A 19,676-nucleotide genomic window follows, 5' to 3' on the forward strand; every position below is an offset into this window, starting at 1 on the left:
TACTGAGTAATATCGCAACAAATACAGGCTGCCATTATTATTTATATAAGTGCAAGTATATTATAGGTATATGTACAAAATTCTCTATAGATGTATATAGACTACAATAATTGTTCCCAATATTAATGCATAGATATCTTTTCATTTTTTATTTATATAAGTAGAGCTACTTGAGAAGTTAGTGGTTAGTCTCGGGCAAATAGTGATTTAAAAATAAAAATAGCATAGTAGGAACTGCTTCAGAAAATTATGCTCCACGTATCGCACCTAGGGGAATAAAGTAATCCATTTCGCCGCGGAACTGAGGAGTCTAGGAACCTTTCTTTTGTGAGTCTTGGTCCCCAGCCGGATCCGTGTCATTAGAGTAACTAGGCTGCCGCACACGTTGGCGCGGTGTGTGCGGGTGGAATTGGCCTCCGCACCGCGAAAGATCCATCCCGGAAGTAGTTATTGGTCGTCTCCATGCGCCGGTTCCTGGGCGTCGTAGAGCCAAGGCGCGAGGCTCGGACCCAGAGGTAGAGCCGGAGGGGACGCTAAGCGCCCCCGGCCCAGGACGCTAACCGCTGCGCCTGCGGGGCCGGCCCCGGCGCCATCATGCTGCTCCTGCCGAGCGCTGCGGACGGCCAGGGCACCGCCATCACCCACGCTCTGACCTCTGGTACGTGCCCACTCAACCCCGGCTCGTCCCCTCTTAGCCGCCCCTGCCTCCGCCCTCCACCTGCGCGACCCCGAAATCTCTCCCTTCTTGTCCCTGGTGCCTGGCACCCGGACGCGTGGGCCATGACGAGTGACTTTGCTCCAGGCAAAAGAAATCCTTCTCCAGACTGGAAGAAGGGAGGGGGCGTCTTCTTTCTGCCCCGACAGTTCTTCCTCCTTTCGCCGCTGCTGACTCATGGATCGGGCAGAGCAGTTCGGGGCCGAACCGTCTAGTAGCCTAAAAAGGTTCTTGTAAGCATCTCCTTGCCTAGGTCAAGAGATTGCCCGCAGCGAGCTCCCACGTGCCTCGCGTCGTACAAAGCCTTGCTGCTGGTGCTGTTAAACATCTTTCTCCCTCTCTGTGTTAGTACCTTCTTTGATTTTTAAATGTCAAAGCTTAGAGACTGCTCCTCATACTCAAAACCTCAGTATGAAAAGACCTTTGCCGGTGATGCTGCTAAGATTTGTGTAGACAGACTTTGAAAGAGTCATTGAGAGTTGACTGCTTCTGTAGTTTCTTAAATTTATAGCCCAGGACAGTCGTGGGTATGGTAAACTTAGTCTCTAGTTTCAGCCATCCACGTTAATTACCATAGCCACTTATAGAGACAGTTGTTGGATTTTGATCCTATCTCTTGGCACGTGTTGTGTTCTGCTTGCGGAAGTCTCTGTGATCTTAAACTAAAAGGAAAGGCTTGAAAGGTGATGTCCTTAAAAGCCACACCCATACCAGACAGCTAGTACATCTTGAACATAGTGTTTGAATCCTCTCCTGTGTATGGTACAGGAAATCTTAATTTCCCAAACCAACTAAAGCATGAAAAATAAGTTATTTTTAGAAAATTGTGGCCATTAGGTACAATGGGAAACAACATTTGAGTTACTTATTGCTGGACAGGGCAAAGTCTTTTGCTTTTGCGTGGACTATGAAGTTAAAGTGTTCAGGGGTTTTTTCCCCTGACTCAGATGACCTTTTTTGAGTCGTTAATGTACAAATGTGCAGTGATTTATCTTCGTAAAACCTTACTTTGATTCAAGAGGTTGTGATTTTCAAAGTGGTTTCAAATATGGTTTTTCATTCAGTCTTCCAAGGAGCCATAGAAGATAAATATTGTTCCCATATTACGGTTGAAGACATCTCTGACTCATTGCACGTAGTTGCTAATTGTCAGACTTAGACTAAACCCAGAGCTTTTGATATCAGATCCAGAGCTTTTACCCTATAGCATAGCTGTGTTAAACCTCTTTAGCTGCTTGGAGAATTGTCTTCCAGAATCATTGCTAGTGAGTTCTTAAAATTTTTAAAAGCTGAATTCAAGGTTTTAGTTAAAATATTTTGAGTTGTTTTTAGAAAAATTTTTTGATGAGGTTAGTATTTTGGAGACAGTTTATCATTTATTGTTTTATTACAGTTATTGGTCTAACAGTAAAGCAGTTGGCAGCAGTTCTCCCTGTTCCTCGCCTTCCTCTCATACCTTCAGAAACGTATTGATTTATTGTTGACGTTGCTGAATGCTTTGTCAGATAACTGAAAGAGGTGGATTGAATACTCTGAATACTAGGAAATGATTATTGCCAACCCTCATGTTAACTGGATTGCAGGCATACCTTGTTTTATGGCATTTTACTTGATTGTGCTTCAGTGATACTGCATTTTTTACAAATTGAAGGTTTATGGTAACCCTGTGTTGAGCAAATCCATCAGCACAATTTCTCCAGCAGTATTTGCTTACTTTGGGTCTCTGTCACATTTTGGTAATACAGTATCTCAGACTTTTTCATTGTTGTTTGTCATGGTGATCAGTGATTATGACTAGCTGACAGCCTGGATGATGGTTACCATTTTTGGGCAATAAAGTATTTTTCAATTAAGGTATGTCCATTGTTTCTTAGACGTTATATTACTATACTCTTAATAGACTATAGCATAGCGTAAACAGAACTTTTATATGCATTGAGGAACCAAAAAACATATTTGATTCACTTTTTTGCAGTATTTTTGCTTTATTGTGGTGGTATGGAACCAAACCTGCACTATCTCCCAAGTATCCCGTACTGCAATTATTTCCTTAGTTGATGGTTTTAAAATTACATTCTGATGCTATCACTGTTTTGATCTTATTTATTGCCTTGAAATAGATTTATTCCATGCAATACATTGAAGCCTCTCTTAACGCTTTCAATCACAGCCTCAACACTCTGTCAAGTTGAACCTGTGGGAAGATGGTTTGAAGCTTTTGTTAAGAGGAGAAACAGGAATGCTTCTGCCTCTTTTCAGGAACTGGAGGATAAGAAAGAGTTATCAGAGGAATCGGAAGATGAAGAATTGCAGTTAGAAGAGTTTCCCATGTTGAAAACACTTGATCCCAAAGACTGGAAGGTACTTAATATCTGAATCTTTTGTTCAGTCAGATGCTTTGTTAGGCATAGGCAGTTTTCCCACAAGTTTTCTGTCAGTAAACCGTTTTAAGATGCTTCAGCAAGAGAACCATAATTGAGCACCTGTCTATTGTTAAGCTCTGAGTGAGATGGCCATAAGATACTGTCTCTGCTGGAAAAATCCAGGAAGTTTTCACAGAAAACATGTTTGAACTGGCCTTAAAAGAATGAGTAGCAGTTTGTGAAGCAGAGAAGGGAACAAAAGGTGATCTGGGCAGAAGGAATAGATCTGCAAAGACACAAAGGAGTAAAGAAGTATACTGCCTCTTCAGGGATTAGTGAGAGTAGAGTAGGATGCTTGAAGGATTGGTGGTGAGAATTTAGTCCTGAAACAGTCTAGACCAGATTCTTTTGTAGCGTCCTTTTTATGCCATACTAAGGAAGGAACTCAGATTTTATTTTCAGGGCAGTAGGAAATCATCAAAAGTTTCTGAGCTAATTTTAGCAAAGTAATTCTCTTGGCAGTACAGAAAATTATTTGAAGAGGGAGGACAGGGCTGGAGGGGAAGTGAATGGTTTGCTATTGTAGGTCAAGTGCAATAATCCAAGCCTGCAGATGCATACTTGAGCTAAATTGTGGCCGAGCTTTGAGGAAGAGGCGCCACTGGCTTTTTTTTTTGGAGGTAGACTTGGTAGAGCTTGGTGACCTTGGCTGTGCCGTATAAGAGACGGAGATGTACTCAGAAGACCTCTGAGCATTCCAGGTTGAATGACCTGCCAGTGTCTGATATCAGTCACTAACACTGGGATGCAGGAAAAAGGAAGTTTTTGAGGGAATGTGGTGTTTGTGTTCAAGTTTGGCTATGTCATAATTGAGGTTCTAATATACTGGTGAAGTTTTCTAGTAGATGGTTAGAAATTGGTCTGTGACTCTGAAAGAGAATAGAGCCAACAACTTTTGCAAGTTGTTGGCAAGTCTTAGGTGGTAGTTGAAGCTGTGGGGAATTGAATGACATCAGTCAAAGAGAAGAATATAGACAAATAGGTATCATAAAGCCCTATTAAGTAGAGAACTAGTATAATATTTAAATATATATATATATATATATATATATATATATATATATACACACTATGGAATTAGAGTGCCAGAATTCAAATCTGGCTCTGCCCATTTAATGTGGTGGGACCTTGGGAAAGTTACTTGAGAAGTCTGTTTCCTACGGTGAGATTGCTAACACCTCAAAGGAGTTTAGTGAGGATTAACGCAATGATGCGTGTAAAACACTTAACTTATCGCTTGACATAGGATAAATAATAGTGGATAATTTCTCTCTCCTCGATTGTAGGATTAAATAAGATAAAGAGTATGTGTAAAGCACTTAGAAAAGTAAGTGCTGAGAATGTTAGCTGGTTCACATATTGTCATTATTGATTTAAAAAAAAAAGGACTGAACATTGTGGAGCATGAATATTTAAGGTGTGGGCAGAGGAGAAGCAGCAAAGGATACTAAGAAGGGTGAAAGAAGTAGAAAGAAAACAAAAAGACATTTGTTAGTTCCACAAAGGTTTATTAAACATCAGGCACTAGACTTCCAGAAACTAAGAGAGGAAGAAGTCTCAAGAAGAAAAACACAGTCACCAGTGTCACTGCTTTGGAAGTCATCACATAACACGAATAATGATAAAAACCTACTGGGTTTGGCAAATGAAGCTTAGGAGACCACACTGAAAGCCATTCCAATAAAAAGGTTGGGATGGCGAGCGATTATAGTTGGGTTGTAGGAGACCACAGTGCAAAATACTCTTTTTCATAGCTGAGTTGTAAAGAAAATAAGAGAAAATAGTAACTTGAGGGAAAAGCAGGGTCAGGAGAAGATAGAACTGGGGACCGTTGAGGTCTACAAGAGAGAAAAGAAAGAATGAAGAAAGTCTTTGGTATAGAAAAGAATAGATGATATGACAACAGGTAGCAGGGTTCATACATTTTGTTCAGTTGGTTGTTTCTTTTCAACAAACAGGATCAAGCATCTTCTATGTGTCAGACCCTGTTCTGGGTGCTGAGAAGTCAACTGAACAAGACAGTATCACTGCTCCCACATAGCTTGTATTCTAATGAGACAGGCAATAAGTAAACAACCAAAGATGTGGCCACCAAATGCTGGGCAAAGAAGTAGAACAGGATGATGTGATAGAGTGTCCATATGACTGCTTTAGAGTGAGTAGGTGGGGAAGGCCTGTGCAGTTGACATTTAAGATAAAACCTGAATGACACATAAAGATCCACAAGAATGCCATTCCAGGCAGAGATCTTGTGTGGGGGCAGAAAGAAGTTCGAAGTGCCAGGAACTGAAGGAGGCAAATAGGTGGTACAGAGTGGATAGGGGGTGTGAGGAGGTAAGGAGCAATAGTCACTGGAAAGCCAGTGGAGAGTTTGAAGCAATGACAATTTTTAAATACTTCAGGGGGAACAAGAAGGAGCAGAGATGGGCAGAGAAGGTTGTCTGTTTTAAATAAGGTGATAACATTTAAGCTGAGGCTGAAGGATGAGAAGATGGCAGCCACATGAAGAAGGGGGAATGTGCCAGGCTGGGGGGAGGAAGAGCTCGGTATCTGCAGTGAACTGCAGCACCAGTCTTGTATTTGGAAGTGAGTGATCGAGGTAGAGAGAGACAAGCCAGGAATAGTGAGAAATGGAGGTGCTTAGTGCATCTGGAGCTCAGAAGAGACGTCTGTGCTCCAGTGAACTGGGGAGTCATAAGTGTATTCTAGCCCTGGCACTGAATCGAATCACTTTGAACTGAAATGTAGAGAGAGACAAAAGAAACCCCAGAACTGAGCTTTGCAGGTCATAGAGAAGCCAGTAAAAGTGGCTGAAAAAAGTTACTGGAAGGTGGGAAGAAAACAGAGTGAATGCACAGAAACACTAAAGAAAGATAATATTTTAAGGAATGAGTCAGCTGTGCTGCCACTGGGAGCTGAAGTCAAGTGAGGGCAGATGAGTGGTCTTGGATTTGGTACCTGGAAATTGATACTGAAGAGAGCAGCCTCATTGTGCCGGGGGTGGGAGTGGGTGGAACAGAACCAAACTGGAGTGGTTTGAAAATGAATGCGAAAGGAGGTAAAATGTGTGGACACCTTTTTCAAGAAGTTTAATGTTGACGGACAGCAGAGAGATGGAGAGAGTGGTAACTGGAAAGGGGGTCATGGATGTGTTTTTAAGGATGAGAACTAACAGCATCTTTTTATACAGATGAAGATAATCCACTTGAAGCTTGGGAGATCCCTGAAAGATGCTAGTATTTGAGGAGACGTAGAGAAGACAGTGCTCAGAACCAAGAGGAGGGGTGGAGTAGTTTGTCTCAGAAGGACAGACTTCTTCAGTTGTGAATGGAGGAAAAGGGGAAAGATGTATGGTTGCAGGTAGGGTAGTACAAAGATTGAGTAGGAATTTGAGTAGGATCATTTACATCTTATATTTAACTGGGAGGCAGGGCTGTTGATAAGAGGGTGGAGAAGGATCTGTGAGGGTTGAGGAGAGACTAGAGAAATAGTAACCTTAGGGAGTGGAAAGGTAAACCAGTTGGAATGATGGCCAGGCGTAATGAAAAAGCCCATCCACATGAACTTTGTAGTCCTGAATTTGAAGGGAAACCAGTCAGCTCTATTTAACTTTTTTCTCCCGTGTTTCATGCCCCCAACTCCCTTTTCCCCCCTCTCAGTTCTCCAGTACTAGACTCACCCTTTGAGTTCTGTAGGGAACCTTCACTCCAGTTGCTGCTTCAACTTGTCAGTTTGCAAGGATGTTAACGACAGCAGGTACTTCCTCTCCAGAGAAGCCTCATCTCTCAGTTTCTCAAAATTTCCATCCAGCCTACCTTTGCTCTGCACAGCTCCTGGTCCTATCCTTTCATTGTCCTGGCCCAACGCTGTGGGGCTGTGATAGTGCTTCCCTCAGTTCTGAAATCTCTTGATTTAAGGATGGCCATAGGATATTACTAGGTGTTAGGAGAAAAATGGGCTCAGTCGTCAAGTAAGTTAAGAAAATGCTGGGTTTTGCAGGTTTCTGTTTGGTTGGTTTTTTTTAATTGCAAGACTTCTCAGAGCCTTTGATTTATATGCATACAAATCATCAAGAAGGCTGTATCACAATACACATTTCCCAGACTTACATACCACAGAATCCATTATATATAGAATGTCTCCTATTATGGGATTCTCACTTTGGGAAGCACTAAAATGGGTGCCAGCACAAGGGATATCAGCTCCATTTCACACTTGACTTCCTTTTGTGTCTTTATCAGAACCAAGATCATTATGCAGTACTTGGACTTGGCCATGTAAGATACAAAGCTACACAGAGACAGATCAAAGCAGCTCGTAAGTACCTAGTTCTTTTGAAATAATCCAGTATCTGGTATAGGAAATGTTAATCCTTTTGAAAAGATCTGCATGATCATATTCTGTAGCCATAAATCTAGATTCAACAGCATTTGTCATATGGTCATAACAATGTATAACCCATAGTCTGCTTTACCTTCAGAACCAGAAAGCAATCAATCTCATGCATGGACAGAAGGTGGGTGGGTGTGTTTGTGACCAAGATAAAGAACATTCTTCTAAAAGCAACCTTTTAAAAATTAATATTTCACTTCCTTTCAGTAATACAGCCAGCTGTATTTAGTGGAAGCTGCCTTGTTAGGTTTTCTGATATTATTTTGTGGTTTGGGGTTACATTTTTGTTGATCCCACCTGTCTTTTCTGTCCAAAAAAGAATTATCTGATGTTTCACTGTTTTTTTTCATTGACAAGATGAAAAATTTCAGGGAATTGTAGGAGCCTAGTCTTCATGTGCCTTATAAAACACCATCCCGGGGCGCCTGGGTGGCTCAGTTGGTTAGGCGACCAACTTCGGCGCAGGTCATGATCTCATGGTTTGTGGGTTCGAACCCCGTGTTGTGCTCTGTGCTGACCACTCAGAGCCTGGAGCCTGATTCAGATTCTGTGTCTCCCCCTCTCCTGCCCCTCCCCTGCTCACGCTCTGTCTCTCTGTCTCTCAATAATAACGTTAAAAAAAAAAAAATTTAAAAACACCATCCCATAGTGCCCTACACACCATTCGGTTCTCTTGGCTAGTAAAGTTTGATGAAAGAGGTGAAGGTGATTAGTTTTCTGTGTTCTATCTTAGGAGAATGTTCTGCCCTCCACTCTAGAGAATGGATATTAAGGTCAGAGGAGGTAAGATGCGGCCATATGGGAAAGGAGTTAGGGAGTCAAGACCAGTCAAGAGGAGAAAGTATTACACTTGGAGGAAGGTCGCTGAATGAGACCCATCTCAATTTGAAAAATACTAGTTGAGACTAGGTATAGTTGATAAACTTAAAATTTTCCCCACTAATTGTTATGGTTAGGAAAATCACAAGAAACATTTTTAACAAGGTGAAGGAATTTATGAGATTATTTCAGATCTGTTATTCAGTTTCTTAAAGAACTGGCATGGTTTTAGACTAAGCATATGTTAATGCATATGAATAGTCATTGCAGTATACATAAATGCCAGGGAAGTTCATTTGCCATGGAAAAATATTTGCAAAGTCTTGCTATATGAAAGAACAGCATACAAATACCAAATGAGTCTTGATACATATAAATATGTGAAAGAATTAGAAGTGATTTAGAACTGTGAAAATAATTGGTATTGTAAGGTGAAGGAATTGTTTTTTTTCTGTAAAGATAAAAAATGTACAACTAACTATGGGCTGTGTGGGTGGCTCAGTTGGTTAAGCGTCCGACTTTGGCTCATGTCATGATCTCATGGTTCATGATTTCGAGCCCCACGTTGGGCTCTGTGCTGAAAGCTCAGAGCCTGTACCTTGCTTTGGATTCTGTGTTTCCCTCTCTCTCTGTCCCTCCCCTGCTCATACTCTATCCCAAAAATAAATAAACATTAAAAAAAAGTTTTTTAATGTACAATAAACTGTAAAAGAAACATTCCTTTGTTTCTAAGCCCATTCTTTTTATTGGCATAATAGAAATGAATTTTTGAATACTCTGTAGCCTGAAATTTTTCAACCCCGGTGAACAGATTGTTAACATTAAGTATAATTATAATTCACTCTCTGCCACTGTGTTGAATATTCTCAGTATTTATTCAAAAGGAAACTCATTCTCTTACCTCTGTCATTATAAAATAGACAGCGACTGCTTTACTGCTTTCTGAAATCTAGTCCAAAGGTAAAAATGCAGAGTTAGTGGTTACAAATATATAATTATTAGGACAGACAAACCTCATAAAAATGTAAGTTTTAATGCATTTGGGATCCTTAGAGTTCTTACATCCTATTACATACACATAAAAGTTTTATTTTTGTTTAATGTATTTTGAATTGCTAAAATGAAAATTAAGTTAGTTAAGGGTCAATAAAGTGAGTCTTTTTTTCCTTCTGTGCATTATCTGAAAAGAATAAATCACTTCAAAAGTTGAACGATGGGTTAAGAGGAAGTATTTGAATACTAAAAGTGGTGTTTCAATTGCTTGCATAATTTTGAAGTAAAATTGCCATACTGGCCTGTAGGTTTGATATTCTTTGCATGGAAATGGTCTTTGGTGATTTGAATTTTCCAACTCTAATACTTCTGGTTCAAAATATTTCTGATATTTTAAACTGAAGCTGTTCTATGTTATGCTTCTTAAAGATTAAAAATCCTATTCGGAGACATTTATAATGATAGCAGTATGAGTGTATAATGAAAAACCTTTTTGCAGTGTACCCTCAAAACATCCTAGAAACTGTCTTCTTCAGTGGGAGAAGGGGGGGTGTATCTTTGAAATTTCAGTAAACAACTGCTGCTTCCAAATTACCCTTGTTTGTATTTTAGACCATGTTATTTGGCCTCCTAGTTTTAAAATTGAGTAACATCTTTTGCTCCCTCCACAAGACAGTATAGGACAATCTTGGGACTCCCTACTGCACATGGATTAGGCAGAAAGCTCCATGAAGAAAAAAACTAGCGCAACATAAGAGGAGACTGTCCAACAGAAAATTGAGATATCACCTCTCTTAGACTGTATCATAAGATTCAAAAGGAAACAAGTATCTACTACATGTTGTCAGTAAGATATGAAGACACTGCTTTTGTGTGGGGGTGGGGGGTGTAGGCATTGAAGAAAGAGACTAGGGGAAGATAAGCAGAATTGCCTGGAAACTGAAAACATGAAAGCAGAATTCAGAATTAGAAAGACTGACATACAATTAGACAAACAGTAAAGCAAAGGACAACCTTGAGGAATGTTCCCAAATTCAGAGGGGAAGAATAAAGAGATGCCTGATTTCTAAAGTCAGAATAAATGTAACAGAAACCGTAATTGCAAATAAAGAAGGAAACTTACCCTTTTTATAAAAAAATACATCTTGGGGTTGAGAGTGTTTGCAGGCATGTGACTTAGGTTTCACTGTTCAGCACATTTCCTTTGAAATTCAAGTATGAGTTAGGCTGTGCTGCACAGAATCCATTTTGCCAGCAAATGTGGAAGAGCACTGCAAAGCTTGTGGCTTTCGCCCTACACCCGGGCTGTGGAAGTAGCCTGTGCTGTTTCCCTAGTGCCCCACAGTTGTGGATCATCACACCTCTGAACTGTCCGTTATGATTTGATCATAATTCCTAGCTACATAACTTCCAAGCCCGAGTCTGACTCTTAACAGATTTTGTGAGCTGTCTAATAACTTTTAATAAATTCCTTTTCTGCTTAAACCGGCTAGAAGACAAAAATGCCTCTTCTGGAGTATTAGTGGAGAAATTGATAATATACTTGACTATAAAAAAAAGTTGGAGTTCAAAAAAACAAAAATGTATTTGTCAGTTTTTGAAGCCCTGCTGTATATGTAGAAATCACTAAGTTTATTATGCCCAAAGAAAGATTTGTATTAAAGTGTTTATAGCAACCTTACTCACAATATCCAAAAACTGGAAACCACTCAAATGTTCACCAAGCAGGATCACGGATAAGCAAACTGCTGTATATTCATACAGTAAATTAGTACTTAGTAGTTAAAAAAAAAAAGAACAGATTACTAAGATATGCAAGAATGGTGATGAATCTCAAAACATTGGTTGAGCAGAAGTCAGATACAAAGATCTACTCTGTGATTCCACTTACATGAAGTTCAAGAGCATGCAAAAGTAGTCTATGGTGAAGGAAATTAGGTAGCAGGGCATGAGAGTTGGCTGGAAAAGGGTAAAGGGAACTCTGGGTGATAGAAATGGTCTGTATTTTCTTTGGTGGTAGTTACAAGGTAGATACAATTGTCAAAACTCATTGAATACTTAAAATCTGAGCCTTTTATTCTATGTAAATTTTATTTTAATTCCATAAAAGATGTGATTTAACAAAACAAAAAAGGTCAGTCACTTGGGAAATCAGATATACTCTTTGGGGCCTAAAGAGGGAAAAATAAAATAGGCATTCAATTCAAGGGTTTAAAAGACTAGCACTAAGGAACATGGAGGAAAAAATGGATTTATAAGAAAAAAGAAAAATAAAACCATTACAGAAGATATTTTTAATTGAGACCACTATTAAATAGATTCAAAAATTTTGATAAAATGAACTTTTCTGAAATTGAGGAAAAAAATTTTAAAAAGTATGAAAGAAATACCTCTTGGACACTAGGGTGGCTCAGTCAGTTGAGCCTCCAACTCTTTCTTGATTTAGGCTTAGGTGATGATCGCAGAGTCGTGGGATCAAGCCCTGCGTCAGGCTCCATGCTGAGTGTGGAGTCTGCTTAAGATTCTCTCTCTCCTTCTGCCCTTATCCCCTGCTTCCTCTTTCTCTCTCTAAAAAAAAAAAAAAAAAAGAAAGAAAGAGGAAGGAAGGGAGACACCTAAAAAATGTTTTTAGGAGTATCTGGCTGGCTCAGTTAGAAGAGCATACAACTCGATCTCAGGGCCGTGAGTTTGAGGCCCCATATTATGTTGTAGAGATTACTGAAAAAATAAAAACACGTTTTTAGACCCAGGTAATTTTTCAGATGAATTATTCCAAATGTTTAAGGAATTAAAAACTGTCATGATGAATTAAAAACTGTTTTGGGAAACCCATGGGGGAGGGGAAGGAAAAAAAAAAAAAAAGAGGTTAGAGTGGGAGAGAGCCAAAGCATAAGAGACTCTTAAAAACTGAGAACAAACTGAGGGTTGATGGGGGGTGGGAGGGAGGGGAGGGTGGGTGATGGGTATTGAGGAGGGCATCTTTTGGGATGAGCACTGGGTGTTGTATGGAAACCAATTTGACAATAAATTTCATATATTGAAAAAAAAATAAATAAAAACTGTTTTGGAACAGTTATTTTGTGAAGTTAATGTAATCCTGGTATGAAAACCTGGCATAAAAAGACAATTATGTAGACAGTAAAAAAAATCGTGGTTGCCTGGGGTTGGGAGAGTAGGGAGGGATGAATAGGGCAAGCACAGGATTTTTAGGGCAGTGGAAATTCTATAAAATATTGCAGTGATGGATACATGTTATGATACATTTGTCCAAACCCATAGAATGTACACCACCAAGAGTGAACAGCAATGTAAACTATGAACTTTGGGTGATTATGATGTATCATTGTAGGTTCATCAGTTGTAACAGTTCGTCACCTCTGATGCCTGATGGTGGTAACAGAGGAGGGGGAGGCTATGCATGTAGAGAGGGCATGTAAGAAGTCTCTGTGCCATTCTCTCACTTGTACTGTAAAGCTAAAACTGCTCTAAAAAATTGCCTTAAAAATAATAAATAAAATGTTAATACCTGACAAGGAGAGACTTAATAAAACTACAGACAGATCTCATCCATGAATGTAATATAAAACCAAAAAATGCCAGTTAAAATAATAGCTAATTGAACTCAACAGCGCATTTAAAGAATAATACCCAGGTAGAGGTAGGATTTCCCTTAGGAATCCAACTTAGGAAATATATTAATATAGTTAAATCTATTTATGGTTTAGATAATATGTGATTTCCTCTAGGGAAAACGTATAAAACACAATAACCATTCCTTTTTGATAAATAGAACTTTGCAAAGAAATACAGCTAATTTTCTATTTTGGTAAATATTTCATACCCACAGCTAACAAACTTAACCATGTGGTTTTGGTGATATTACCAGTAAAATCCCTGGGAGAAGCTAACCTGCCTATTATTTTTTTATGCTATTAGGAGTATGGTTTAGTGAGTTAAGATTAAATAAGAGGGCTATTAGAAGAAAAGAAATAATTATAGATAATACAGGATCTACCTAGAAAACCAAAAGAGGGTTGCGTCAGGTGGCTAGATGTAGGAGAAATACGCAGAAATAATATAATTTTTTGGACGTTACCATCAAATATATAGAAGGGTATAGTCATTTTAAAGATGATCCCAGGGCAAGAATAGGTAACCAGAAACAAACCCTGGTAAAATTTACCATGGTAAAGGAGATATCATACATCACGGGAGAAGGGAAGGATTATTCAGTGTAATTAGGACTTCAAAAACATGAATGGTTTAGATATTAACTTGAATATGTTAAAATTATAATTAAAAAAAGAATTTAAAAATGTTCTAACTGTAGAAAATATTAATGAAACTAGAAAATACATTAAAATTGTTGATAATGAAGTGCCTTCTAAGTTTATAAGTACTCAGAAAAAATTATAAAAGAAATGATCAGTAAATATAAATGAAAATGACTGATCTGTATATTGTACATATATAAATTATATGTAAGTATACATATATATAACATGTACACATGTTCTTTTTATTTATGTAAAACTTCTATTTTGAGGATTCCACACCCCCCCCCCCCCATAGGTTCTCGTTAGGTTAGTTGGCAGTGAAAGTCTCCCATCTCAAGAAGTAGAAGTTGTACATATACATAAATCGTGTGTGTGTGTGTGTCATAAACATACACATGTATACGTAGGTGTGATTTATATGTATTATATATATCACAGAAACAAGTTATATTAAAAAATAAATATAAATGGAATATAAAAAATGTATATCACAGACACAATGACAACAGTATTTATAGAAAAGCATTTTAGAAGCAAATATAGTAGGCAATCACTTTTGAATTTAAAGCTGAGGTATTACATTAAGAAAATTGAGCTTTGCTGAACAGGAATAGAACAGGAGGGAATTTGGGGGGGGGGGGGTCTCAGGTTTTCATTGTAAAATTTAAAATGTAGAAAACACTTAAGACAAAATTATTTTTAAAGAATTTTATTGATCACTCTTAAAGCATTCTTCTCTATTAATAACTGAGCACTTTCCATTATAAACAGAAGTTATGAGTTTAAGGGAAATGAAAACTTGTTTTAAAACACTCTTTTGTTTCAAATCCTATATTTTTTTAAACCTTTATCTGATGTAACACTAAGTAATAGGTAGCTTGTGATGTTCATGGGGGATGTACAGAGAGGAAACTTTCCCCCCCAAAAAGACTTTTTAAAACATAAGTGTAGGGGCACTTGGGTGGCTCAGTTGGTTAAGCGTCCGACTTCGGCTCAGGTACTTGATCTCATGGTTTGTGAGTTCGAGCCCCGCGTTGGGCTCTGTGCTGACAGCTCAGAGCCTGGAGCCTGCTTTGGATTCTGTGTCTCCCTCTCTCTGCTCCGCCCCTGCTCATGCTCGCTTGCTTGCTGTCTCTCAGAAATAAAGAAACATTAAAAAAATAAAAAGTAAAAAAACAAGTGTAATAACAGCAGTTGGAAAAAGCATTTGCATCAAGCATTGGACAGAAGCCTGATTTGCTGGGGACTTTTGGATGGGTTGAAAGAGTCATGGTTACTTAACCTCTCTTTGCCTCAATTTCCTCTTCCATAAAATGGAGAAAATAATAGCACTTTCTTCATTGGGTTATTAGGAAGATTAACTGATGAATAGTGCTAGTATATGTTAAGTGTTCAACAGATGTTAACAGCTAGCCATAACCTAGTAAAGTGAATCAAACAAAGAAGAGAAACCAGAACCTCTCCTTCCTCTATAGATGAAGGATGAAAGATAGAACCAAAAATATTGTTGAGCCCAGCAATAATCGTAGGTTTAAATAATTAATACCCATTGCTGGTGAGGCTGTGGTGAAATACATGTTCACATAAGAGTATGAAGTGGCCTAACATTTAGAAAGGAACTTGTTCCTACATTTTCACTCACTAATGTCATCTCTGTAAATACATCCTCAGAAGAAAGAATCCTGAATATGTACAAATACATCTCTACAAAATGATTAAAATTGGCATTACTTATAATAGTGAAAAATTGGAAGCAATTTAAATATCCAGCAATAGAGAAATAAATTATGATAAATCTATTTGAAATACTTTACTGAGCAATCATTAAAAATTTTTCGAAGGGGCACCTGGCTGGCTAAGTTGGTAGAACATCTGACTCTTGATCTCAGGGTCGTGAGGTCAAGCCCCATGTTGGACATGGAGCCCACTTTAAAAAACGAAAATTGGGGCGCCTGGGTGGCTCAGTCGATTAGGTATCCAACTTCAGCTCAGGTCATGATCTCACAGTTCCGGGTTCGAGCTCCGCATCGGGTTCTGTGCTGACAGCTCGGAGCCTGGAGCCTGCTTCAGATTCTGTGACTCCCTTTCTCTCTCTGCCCCTCCCCTGCTCATGCTCTGTCTCTCTCTGTCTCTCAAAAAATAAATAAACGTTAAAAAGTTTAAAAAAAAAAAAAAGAAAGAAAATTGTTTTTTTGAAGTTTGTAACAACAGAAAATGCAAATGTGTAATGTTAGCTTGAAAAAATCAGACTGTAAATTGGTATATAATGTTACAATTATACCTAGTTTTTTTTAAACATGTTTAAGGAAAAAGATCTGCGTGAAAATATGTCAAAAATGTTAGCAGTAATTGTCTTTGGGTGTTGGCATTTTGGCCAGTCCTTAAAATAATTCCTTCTTTTTCTATGATTTCCACATGTAACAAGTTTATATTTTACCATAGCATAAAATATTTTAAAATTGATATTATGATTTTACAAATGGCTCTGTGTAGCTCATGTTTTTTTATTTTTTTATTGAAGTATAGTTGACGTACAGCATTATATTAGTTTCAGGTGTACAGCATACACCTGAGTGGTTCAGCATTTATATACATTACAAAATGCTTGCCATAAGTGTACTTACACTCTGTTACCATACAAACTTAATGCAATATTTTGACTCTGTCCCCTGTGCTGTACATTTCATCTCAATGACTTATTTATTTTATAACTGGAAATTTGTACCTCTTAATTCTCTTTACCTATTTCACCAATTACCCAACCCTCTGACCCTCCCTTTTAACAATCACCAGTTCACTATATTTATGAGTCTTTGGGTGGGGGAAGGTTTGTTTGTCCCTCTGTTTTTTAGAGTCCACATATAAGTGAAACCATATAGTATTTATTTTTGTCTCACTTAGTGTCACTTAGCATGATACCTGGAGGTCTGTCTATGTTGTTGCAAATGGCAAGATCTCATTCTTTGTTATGGCTGAGTGATATTCCATTATATATATGTTCCACATCTTCTTTATTCAATCATCTATAGATGGACACTTAGGTTGCTTCCATATCTTGCTATTATAAATAATGCTGCAGTAAACATAGGGGCACATATATCTTTTTGAATGAATGTGTTTGTTTTGGTTTGGGTTGTTTTGTTTTGTTTTTTCAAATAAATATCCAGAAATGGAATTGCTGGGTCATGTGATATTTCTGTTTTAATTTTTTTAAGAACCTCCATACTATTTTTCGTAGTTGCTAACACCCTATTATATTTATAACCCCAATACCCTATTATATTTATAAGCCCAATTTATAACCCTACCAACAGTGCATGAAGATTCCCTTTTCTCCGTATTCTCGCCAAAGCTTAGTTCTTGTCTTTTTGATAGTAGCCATTCTGACTGGTGTGAGCTGGTGTCTCATTGTGGTTTTGATTTGCATTTCCCTGATGATTAGTGATGCTGAGCATCATTTCAAGTGTCTGTTGGCCATCTGTATATCCTTTTTAGAAAGATGTCTGTTCAGGTCCTCTGCCCATTTTTTAATCAAATTATTTGGATTTTTTGCTATTGAGTTGTATGAGTTCTTTGTGTTTTGAATATTAACCCCTTATCAGACATGTCATTTGCAAATGTCTTCTGTTCAGCAGGTTGCCTGTTTGTTTTCTTGGTTGTTTCCTTCACTGAGCAGAAGGATTTTATTTTGGTGTAGGTTACAAGTGTTTATTTTTGCTTTTATTATCCTTGCCTAGGGAGGCACATCCAGAAAAATATTGCTAAGGCCAATGTCCAAGACATTACTCTTAGGTATTTTATGGTTTCACATCTCATACTTCAGTTTTTAATCCATTTTGAATTTATTTTTGTGTATGGAGTATTCTTTAACATGTAGCTGTTCACTTGTCGTAACACCATTTATTGAAGAGGCTGTCTTTTCCTATTGTGTATGCTTGCCTCCTTTGTTATATGTTAATTGACCATATATATGTGGATTTATCTCTGGGCTGTCTGTTCCATTGATCTATGTGTCTGTTTATGTGCCAGTACCATACTGTTTTCAGTACTATAGCTTTGTGGTATAGTTTGAAATCTGGGATTGTGATACCTCCAGGTATCAAAAGAACCAAAGATTTGCTTTGGTTCTTCAGAATCTTTTTTGGTTGCATACAAATTTTAGGATTATTCTAGTTCTGTGAAAAACACTATTGATAGGGATGATAGGGATTGATAGGGATTGCATTGAATCTGCAGATTTCTTTGGGTAGTTATGCACATTTTTAACAATTGTTCTCCCAATCTTTGAGTATGCTATATTTTTACATTTATTTGTGTCATCTTAAGTTTCTTTCGTCAGTGTCTTACATTTTTAAGAGTACAGGTCTTGCAACTCCTTGGTTAAATTTGTTCCTAGGTGTTTCACCTACAGTTGTAAATGAGATTGTTTTATTAATTTTTCTTTCTGCTAGTTATTATATAGACATGCAGTTGATTTCTGTGTATTGATTTTTGTATCCTGCAACTTCACTGAATTCATTCATTCTAATTTCTTGGGGGTGGTGTCTTTAGGGTTTTCTATGTATAATATCGTGTCATCTGCAAATAGTGACAGTTTTACTACTTTCTAATTTGAATGGCTTTTCTTTTTCTTGCCCAATTGCTGTGACTAGGACTTCCAGTACAATGTTGAGAGTAAAAGAGGCAAGAAATAGGCATCCTCACCTTGTCCTGAAATTAGAGAAAACGCTTTTAGCTTTTCACCATTGAGTATGATGTTAGGTGTGGGTTTGTCATATATGGCCTTTATTAAGTTGAGGTATGTTCTTTCTGTACCTACTTTATTGAGAGTTCTTATCATTAATAGATGTTGAATTTTGTCAAATGTTTTTTCCACATGTATTGAGGTGATCATATGATTTTTATCCTTCATTGTTAATATGGTGTATCATGTTGATTGATTTGCAGTTATTGAACCGTTGTTACATTCCTTGACTAAATCTCACTTGATCATGGTGTATGATCCTTTGAATATATTGTTGAATTTGGTTTCTTAATATTTATTGAAGATTTTTGGCGTCTGTATTCATTAGGGATACTGGTTTGTAATTTTGGTTTTTTTGTAGTGTCTTTGGTTTTGGTATTGGGGTAATGCTGGCCTCATAGGATGAATTTGGAACCATTCCTTCCTCTTCTGTTTTTGACAAAGATAGGTATTAACTCTTTTTCAAGTGTTTGATAGAATTCTCCTATGAAGCCATCTGATCCTCAACTTTTGTTTGTTAGGGGTTTTTTGGTTACTGATTCAATTTCATTACTAGTAATCAGTCTGTTCAGACTTTTTTCTTTTTTCTGATTGAGTCTTGGAAGATTGTATGTTTCTAGGGATTTATCCATTTCTTCCAGGTTATCCAATTTGTTGGTGTATAATTTTTCATTCCTTTGTATTTTTGTGATGTCAGTTGTAGCTTATCTGTTTTCATTTCAAGTTTTATTCATTGGAATATTCTTTGTCTTAATGACTGTAGTAAAGGTTCATCAGTTTTATCAAAGAACCATCTCCTAGTTTCATTGATTTTTTTTTCTTTTTTTTTTTCAGTCTCGCTATTTCAGTATTTTCACTATGATCTTTATTATTTCCTTCCTTCTAGTAACTTCAGGTTTTGTTTGTTCTTTTGCTAGTTCTTTTTCTTTCAGGTATAAGGTTAGATTGTTTGAGTTTGTTTTTTTTTTTTTTTTCTTTCTTGAGGTACGCCTGTATTGCTGTAAACTTCCCTCTTAGAACTGCTTTTGCCATGTCCCAGAGTTTTTAGACCATTGCATTTTCATTTTTATTTGTCTCAAGGTAATGTTTTGACCCGCTGATTCAGTAGCATGTTGTTTAGCTTCCATATGTTTGCTTTTTCCTGTTTTTTTCCCGTGATTCTAGTTTCATAATGTTGTGGTTGTAATAGATGCTTGTATGATTACTATGTTCTTAAATTTATTGAGACTTGTTTTATGGCCTAACATGAAATCTATCCTAGAGAATGTTTCATGTGCACTTGAGAAGAATGTGTATTCTGCTGTTGGATGCAG

General features: G+C 37.6%; 1 protein-coding gene across 3 annotated transcripts in view; it reads left to right on the forward strand.

The window, feature by feature from the left end:
- The first annotated feature begins 364 nt into the window (after window positions 1–364).
- The window catches only part of DNAJC2 (DnaJ heat shock protein family (Hsp40) member C2), a 36,775-nt gene continuing 17,463 nt past the window's right edge, over window positions 365–19,676 (forward strand). Inside the window, exons 1-3 of one of the 3 annotated variants that reach the window (XM_060632279.2) lie at window positions 365–658; window positions 2,886–3,076; window positions 7,380–7,455. In XM_060632279.2, coding sequence (XP_060488262.1) covers window positions 595–658; window positions 2,886–3,076; window positions 7,380–7,455 — 331 coding nt within the window. In that variant the 5' untranslated portion in view covers window positions 365–594. The remainder of the gene's footprint in view (window positions 659–2,885; window positions 3,077–7,379; window positions 7,456–19,676) is intronic. The other 2 variants (XM_060632281.2, XM_060632282.3) reach the window with 2 other exon arrangements.

This window comes from Panthera onca, chromosome A2 (assembly GCF_046562875.1).
Source record: "Panthera onca isolate mPanOnc1 chromosome A2, mPanOnc1 haplotype 2, whole genome shotgun sequence".
In the NCBI taxonomy this organism is placed as follows: Eukaryota; Metazoa; Chordata; class Mammalia; order Carnivora; family Felidae; genus Panthera; species Panthera onca.